This window comes from Marmota marmota, unplaced genomic scaffold (genome assembly GCF_001458135.2).
Source record: "Marmota marmota marmota unplaced genomic scaffold, marMar, whole genome shotgun sequence".
Classification (NCBI taxonomy): domain Eukaryota; kingdom Metazoa; phylum Chordata; class Mammalia; order Rodentia; family Sciuridae; genus Marmota; species Marmota marmota.
Window position 1 is genome coordinate 43,121,696 of NW_026000093.1, and position 8,558 is coordinate 43,130,253.

An 8,558-nucleotide genomic window follows, 5' to 3' on the forward strand; every position below is an offset into this window, starting at 1 on the left:
ATTACAGGAAGAGGAAATGGAAAATAACAATGAAAACCAACAGTGGGACGTAGGACAGTAACGGGGGGGGGGGAATAATCAAAGAGGAAAACAAACCATGTTTAGTAACATAAATGGGTTTTCAAATTAAGCCTTTTACAAAAATGGAAATAGATTAGGTTTGACAAAGCATTTCTGCAACCCTTGAATCCCATCTAAATATAATCTTCCTTTTGGTGGCTTTCAGCTGTCATTGCTGGTGGAGTTATTGGCTTTCTCTTTGCGATTTTCCTTATCCTGCTGTTGGTGTACCGCATGAGAAAGAAGGACGAAGGAAGCTATGATCTTGGGGAACGCAAACCATCCAGTGCTGCTTATCAGAAGGCACCTACTAAGGAGTTTTACGCATAAAACTCACACTTTAGTGTCTCTATTTATGAGATCACTGAACTTTTCAAAATAAAGCTTTTGCATAGAATAATGAAGATCTTTGTTTTTTGTTTTTTTGGTTTTTTTTTTCATTGAAGAGCCATTCTGGCACTTTAATGACAAAATCCCATTGTATTTAAAACTTTTCATGTATTTCTTTAGAACAACGTAAAATTAAAATTTAACATCTGCAGTGTTCTGTGAATAGCAGTGGCAAAATATTATGTTATGGAAACCCTGGATGTTCATAGAATTGGTTTAAACTTTTATGCGCAAATGCAAAATGATTGTTTTTAACCTATGGTTCAAAGATAAAAGCTGTGTCATTTGTGTCAGCATGTCTCAGATGGACCTTACCAAGTTGGTCTTACTTTTGTTAATTTATCTGTTGTACCCTCTTCTCTGCCCTCTCCTCTTGTCCCCTTAAAAACCAAACCAAACCCTATGCCTTTTGTAGCTGTCATGGTGCAATTTGTCTTTGGATGATTCAGATAATGGTAACTTAGTGTACATGTGATTTTTCAAATAATGTAAACTTTAACCTCCACTTTGTATAAATCTTTAAATGTCAGACTATCCATTTTACACTTGCTTTATTTTTCATTACCTGTAGGTTCAGGCAGATTTGCAACAGCAAGTTAATGTGTAAAATTGGATTATTACTACAAAACTGTTTAGTCCTATCTATCTAATCAGATCTTCTTCTGGGAGGATTTGATATGAATTACTGACAAGCCTCAGCAAACCCAAAGATGCTTAACAGTATTTTGAGAAGTTGCTGCAAATTTCTTTGGCCACTGTATTTGTTAATTTCTTGCAATTTGAAGGTACGAGGAGGGGTTTAAAGAAAAAAAAATCAGTTTTTGTTCTTAAAAATGCATTTAAGTTGTAAACATCTTTTTAAGCCTTTGAAGTGCCTATGATTCTATGTAACTCGTCGCAGACTGGTGTTAATGAGTATATATAACAGTTTTAAAAAGTTGGTATTTTATAAGCACAGACAATTCTAATGGTAACTTTTGTAGTCTTATGAATAGACATAAATTGTAATTTGGGAACATAAAAACTACTGAATAAATCATGTGGCCTAATATTGAAAATGTCACTGTTATAAATTCTGTACATTTTCGATCAAATGTACATCTCCCCTTTGCTAACAACCGTCTGCTCTCAAGGATGACGTGGGTTTGATTTCTAAGTGTTTCCACAGTATCTGTAAATCAAGACCAAAGAGCCTGTCAATGAGCTATTTATTACCAAATTTACTTCTGAATTGGCCAGAGGAAATCTGAATGTATGATCCTGTGTGTGTCTGGGTACTGATACTAGAAGGCTGCCAGGGAATTTTGACGTTTGCAACCTTTATAGAATAGCTAATGGCAGTACTGAGACAGATGCATAACTTTTAAGACTGTAAATTCCAAAGAACCAAAGGGGGCTTTCTGGAAGGAGGTGTCTCAGGCTTAGTCCTATAGATTGACTTACCTTTGAAACTATTCCTGAAGCTTAACAGAAGAGCCAGTATACAGAACACCACAGGTCACTATATGGAAGGAGGGAAGGGCAGAGAGGCCTTGCGTGTTACAATGAGGACCCTGCTGCTCAGGATTGAAGTTGCTCAAGTGACACTTGAGGATGTGAAGGCCTGAGGGTGCCCTGTCTGGTACTTACTGTACTGAACATTTCCTTTTCCTATTTTATCATTAATTTTGTTTTAAACTGAGTTATGGAAGTGGGAAGAAGACAGAAAACAAGTGATTTTTTTTTCCAACATATAACTTACTTTATTTAATAAAGTTCGAATGATTCATTTAGAGAACATTCCCTGGAATTGCCACAGAACTCACTCTAATTTTTTTTTGGTTTTGTTTTTAAAGCTACACTTAGAACAGTGTTTGCCTAAATCCTTAATGGCCTTAATTCTCAAATGCCTGCCCCATCACTTCCAGACTCAGTTAACTTTGCTTAGAGTGATTAAAAGGAAATGATAGGCCCTTCTCAAGCCACACAGTCCCCCTCAATCACAGAGATTAAGAATGCAGTGGGTATACCTCTCAATGTGCAAAGCAGAGTCAAATTCTATTCATAGAAAACTTGCTTGGAATATCTGTGCCAGGAAAAGAAATTTTCTGGCAAATATTTTGTCACTGCTGTAAAGCAAAATATTTGTTAAAGTGCCAAAATAAAGTCTGTCATGGCGAAAGTAAATCATTGTATAGACTGACATCCAGTTTTCTTCAACTGTACTGTTTTCTGCTTAGTTTTTTTTTTCTCTCTCTAATTTTTTGGATGCAGAAAATAATACTATAAAAAGCATTAGTAATCATTAGTGAGTTCAGGAAAATTTCAGTAAAATATAAATATTAAAATAAGTGTGAAAAGTTCCTCTTTCCTTAACCACATGCAACTTATTTCCCTTGTGTGAATACAGCTTTGTGTTTGAGAGACTTGTAGTATTTCAACTATCTATTTTTAGCACATCACCTGGTATGGGTGGGAGGGATAATCTCTTTGTTTCCCCCCAGAGTTTTAGTTGCAGGTGTATGGTAAATGAACTTTAGAATTAAAATCTGATTAATATTGAATTTAGATAGAACAAGATTATGGAAATTGCCATCAATTAACATTAAAAGTCAGTAGTTTCACATCAAGTGTTTAGTGAGTTGATATTTTGGTAATGTACTTGTTTTGCAGATTAGATAAAATGTCCTTGCTAGTTGGGAAACAGTCTTACTTAATAAAGGGTCTAAAAGCTAAATGAGTAGAATGTAATTACCCACTCAGATGGCCCTAAAGAAACTAGTATGTCCTATAGAGGGTGTTGATTCCTTTAAAAACAAGAACTCCACAGTTTCTAGAAGCTTATTCAAAAATCTTAGACATTTTGAAACTTGAAGGAACATTTTTAAGTGAGGAGAAAAATTATAAAACCTAAACATTGCATGATTAATTTCATAAGGTTTTTCTTTATAGCCTTATTACCATTATATAATGAGCTAGTAGAAAAAGTATATTTTAAAACATTTGGTTTAAAAAGTCCATGACTTTAAGCAATACCATGTCTAACATGAGGTTCTAAGTCCTAGGTCCCTAGTAGGCAACAGTGAGACCCTGAGAGGCTCCCAATCAAGCCAGATATAAATGGAGTTGTAAGCATTGAGTGATCCCTAAGACCCTTTTCAATAGTGCTAATATTTTATGCCTATAGTGAAATTTGAGATGTGGCCATTTTTAAGGTTTTAAGTTCAGCCAGCATAGAAACCTGTGAGAGGGGGCAGAACATCTGTGTGCCTTTTAGCCATAGAACAGTATGAAAATGAATTTTGTCCCACTGTCTCCTAACCCTGGGTAACTTTGCTCAGGATTATAAGTTTCCATTTCTTTTATCTGCTATATAGGGACTTCAGCAGAGCCCTTTCTGACCAAGGAACTCTGGCAGCCTTGGGAGCAACTTGGTTTCCTGTGAATTAGCTGGGAGGGTGTGTAACCCTAGCCACGGATCCAGCCCACAAATAACAGAGTGACACTTTAGACTTTGGTGCTTTGGATATGCTGAGCACAAGGTACATTCGTTCCAGTTTTGTTGTAAAAATAGGGCTCAAGTAACATGTTTCTATGTATAAGTCCAACCAACAAATATTTGCCTACTGACTGCACAGGACACGTGAGGAAGCTGGGAGTATAGGGATGAACTAGGTAGTCAGACCCTGCTCACAAGGAGCCTTCCTGGACTCGTAAGGCGGATGCATAGTGGAAATAAAATCAATAAATGAGACTTAACAAGTGGACATTATCAGTTGGTAAATTCCACAATGGACCTAGTACAGGTTGAGGTAAGAGACTGAAGGATGACCAGTCAGGATGGGCTAGGTATGCTGCAGTAACAGTCAGTCTTAGCAACTTCAAACAGCAAAGATTTCTCTTCCTCAAACTACGTGTCCACAGGCTGGTGGAGAGCTGTGCTCTGGATAATTGTCATCCACACTCCAGGGCTTAGGCCTTTAGAGTAGCCTTTATCTGAAACACTGCAAGTTACTGAGGTAGAAGGAAAAGAGCAGACACACACAGTAAATCTTAAAGTTTGTATTCAGTAGAAATTTGTCACTTCCATCCCAATTTCATTGGTTAAAGCAAGTCATATGGCCCCACTTAAAGTCCAGGGCACAAAGAAGTGCAATCCTGCTTTGTGTCCCAAAGGAGAGAGATGAGAACAGCCATCATAATCACGATGGCCTAGTCTGGAACCATCTCAGAGGGTGAGGCCTGAGTGCTGTGGAGCCATTTGTGCTAAAATCAGGGAAAGTCTTCTAGGTGATGGGAAGGCCCTAAGGAGGGAACAAGTTTGGCATGTTAGAGGAACGAGGAGCAGACCAGTAGCTGGAAAGGAGGGGACAGTGATAGACGAGGTGGGAGAAGAGGATTGAAAAGTACAATCACCTCCTAATCGATTTTCCTTTCTTCTTCTACTTTGGTTACCCTATATTTCATTCCCTACCAGGAAGTCCAGCTGCTCTCAGGGTCTACAGGAACTGCCTCCTGGATGTGCATTGTAAGAGAACACAGTGAGAGGGGAGGGCCAGTTTGGAGGTGATTATAGCCACCTAGGAGAAGAAAGTTGGTGGCCTGGCCTAAGGTGGTCAGCATGGAGATGGAGAGGATCTGTTTGGGGAGGTAGAACCAAGTCTTGCTGAAAGGGTGGTAGGAGTATGGAGCAAGGAAAGAAAGAAATCAAAGGTGACCTCCATATATGTGGCTGAGGAGTGGGTAAATCATCTTCCGAGAAGTGGAACCCCAAGGAGAGTTGGCTGACGGCGATCAAGGGTTCCTTCTGTTCTATGTTAAGTTAGGACTATTAGACCCTCAGGTGGAGGTGCCAGGTAAACGAAATGGAAGATTGAGTTCAGAGAAGAGGTCTGAGTTGGAGATATGAATTAAGGGATACGGGCTGGGGTTGTAGCTCAGTAGTAGAGCGCTTGCCTAGCATGTGTGAGGCACTGGGTTCAATCCTCAACACCACATAAAAATAAATAAAGTAAGGATATTGTGTCCATGTACAACTAAAAAATATTTTTTTGAAATATTAGGGGATCTGTCCATCATGTGTCTCAATTTACTTCAGCTTTTTCTTCTCTGCTCTGAGGGGATGGGGTGGAAAACAGAGGGAGCAAGTGGAGTATTCAAGGTTGACCCAAGCAAACTACATTTCCCAAGCTTCCTTGCCAACTGGCTCCCTGGGAAAGGTTGGCCAATGGAAGACACCGGCAGAAGACCACATTCAGGAAGAAGGGAAAGCCAGAGTACATTTCCCTTCTCTGGGCTGTGTTCCACATCGCTAGCATGGATCCATCTTTTCTGTGGTTTGAATTTCCATAAGGCAGGCCTTCCTTCATGGTTCCAGTTCCCATTACTCCTAAACTCTCATAACCCCACTTTCCCACTGTCTCTCTAGCCCTAGTTAGGGTAGCAGCTTCCTGATGTTGCTATTCTCTAGGTAACTTCACCCGCCCTCAGTTTGCCCTTACAGTTTTTCCAACATCTTTGAAAGTGACTGCAGTGTTAAATTCTCTACTGCAAAGTCCAATCATGAGTTCTGTGTTCCTTCCTGGACTTTCCCAGCATGAGTTCTGTGTTCCTTCTTGGACTGCCAAATGGTGACACGGGAGTGAACAGCCTGCAGAACAGCTTGCAAAAGCCATGGGACTAGATGAGATTATTTGGAGAGGTAAGAGAGAGAAGGAGGATGGCCTTGGGTCTTCCTTCTAGCAACATCTGACTATCTTTTTAGGAGAACCACTTCCAGATTCACCCTGCAGCTGTGATTTGCCATTTTGACAGATGCTTAGCAAAGAACACAATCTTTAATTTCAAAGAGTAGGGTAGGGGCGATCTCCATAATACACCATAGAGAGCACATTTTTGAGCAAATTAATAAGTATGTAAGGGAAGCCACTTCTGGTGATCAATTACAAAATATTAACTGCTTTTAAAATAGAACAGAGTAATTGGGCAGAGAAGTGGGATTTATACAGTGTTTACAGTGCGAACATATCAGCAAAAAAAGCAGCAAGTAATTCCTCTTACTTGTAGCTTTGTCCAGGGGTCATGGAAAGCAAGATTTTTTTTTCTTTGCCTCCCTCATTATATTTGCTTAGGTAAATACCAGCATAAGCTTGTATTTTCTCTGTGAGGCCAATGGCAGGGAAAAACAGTGAAGGTGGTAAAAAAGGTAGATGATTTGGTTCTATCAGACCCAGAACTTGGGGATCATGAAAAGTTTTGTTTGTTTTTAGTATTTGTCCATATTTTTATCATTTAGCTCATTTTCTTGTGCTTCCTGGGCACTCATTATTTGCCAGAGTTGGTTCTAGACTCTGGGAAGAGAAAGACAATAAACAATTATGTAGCATAATTAAAGCAAGATAGTGATCCTTGAACAGAGACCAAGGTGAAGAGATATTTGTGCCATGGTGGGTGGGGTGGGGAACTTGGGAATTTAGGGATCTGGGGACATTCCAGGCAGAAGGAGTAGTGAAAGTCAAGGCCTTGGGTGTGGAGAGGGGCAAGTGCATCAAAGAGTAGAGTGGTGAGTATTCAGTGAAGTATCCAGAGGCCAGATTATGCATGTGACCTTGTAGCCATTGCAATGACTTCTTAGAGTCATGGCAGGATTTTGAGATGAGGAGTGGTATGATCAAATTTAGGCTTAAAATTGGTTCTCAAACCTCCACAGGCATGAAAACCACCAGGAGGACTTGTTACAACATAGACTTGGGGGCCCGGCCCTGGAGGTTTTGATTCTGCAGGTGGGTGGAACTGAGAATTTGCATTTTCAATAAATTTCTCAGGTGTAGCTGCTGCTGGTGGTCTGCAGACCCCACTTTAAGAACCACTACTTCACAAGGTTGGCTTTGATTATGATGTTGAGAACAAACTGATCAAGGGTAGTAGGTGTGGGCAAAAATAAAGCAGGGGGCTGGGGATGTGGCTCAAGTGGTAGCACGCTCACCTGGCATGCGCGGGGCGCTGGGCTAGATCCTTAGCACCACATACAAATAAAATAAAGATGTTGTGTCCACCGAAAACTAAAAAATAAATATTAAAAAAAAAATTCTCTCTCTCAAAAAAAAGCAGGGCAACTGTGATGTTACTGTTGTCCACAAGGAGAGAGACAATCATGGTGGACAGAAGTGGTCAGATTCTGCACAGCCATGGTAGTAGCCTCCAAGTCTGGAGACCCAAGGAAATGGATTTGTTGGCGTTCCATTATAATTCCTAATAACTTAATATTTCCTGACTTTATGGCCAGTCCTTTTTGAAGGTATAGCCAACAGGATTTTCTCACAGTTACTTGGTGACACTCTTTTTTCAGATGGCTACAAGTTCTAGAATCTTCCCCTCAGGAACCACTGTGATCCAAACCCTCAACCTCTCTCCTTTCTCTTTGTCCCTGTAACCTTCAACATAGACCTTCATATACCTTGTGTTATAGAAGTCCTTACTTTTACCGTCAGTTCTACATGTACAGTAGCCCCTCCCTGCAACCGTCTTATCTGTGGTCTTGCTTTCCATAGTCTCAGCTACCCATGGGCAACTGCGGTCTGAAACTCTTAAGTGGAAAATTCCAGAAATTAATAATCACAAGTTTTAAATAACTTTTTTTTTACAGTATACTGTTATCATTGCTCTATTTTATTATTAGTGACTGTTAATCTTTTATTGCTTCTGACTTATCAGTTAAACTTTAGTATGTGTATGTAGGAAAAAGTAAAACAGTCTATATAGGGTCCAGTACTACTCGAAGTTTCAGGTATTCCCTGAGAGTCTTGAAATGTGCGCCCCGCCCCCCCTCATGGAAAAGGGGGGATTATTACATTGAGGACCCAGATCAGCTTTGATTCACTTTGTCACCATTCCCCAACCGCCACTCTCACCCTCAGGACCTAGCTTCGTTCCTAGAGTTGTATACGTCATCAGGCCTCTGTTATTAACCTCTTATTCAATTCCTCTGTGAAATTTGGAAGAGCTTCACATGTCTGGGACCTTCAGCCAAGCAAAACAAAGCAAACAATTTATATGACATCCACTCTAAACAAAATTCAACCAAGTAGGCATCCACAGATATTTGTTAAAAACTTGGGCTTCGATTTCAA

General features: G+C 39.9%; 1 protein-coding gene across 1 annotated transcript in view; it reads left to right on the forward strand.

The window, feature by feature from the left end:
* Sdc2 (syndecan 2) overlaps positions 1 to 2,616 on the forward strand; it is a 109,207-nt gene extending 106,591 nt beyond the window's left edge. The window contains exon 4 of the mRNA XM_048782852.1: positions 208 to 2,616. Within this exon, the coding sequence (XP_048638809.1) occupies positions 208 to 390 (183 nt within the window). The 3' untranslated portion in view covers positions 391 to 2,616. The remainder of the gene's footprint in view (positions 1 to 207) is intronic.
* Positions 2,617 to 8,558: the final 5,942 nt, after the last annotated feature.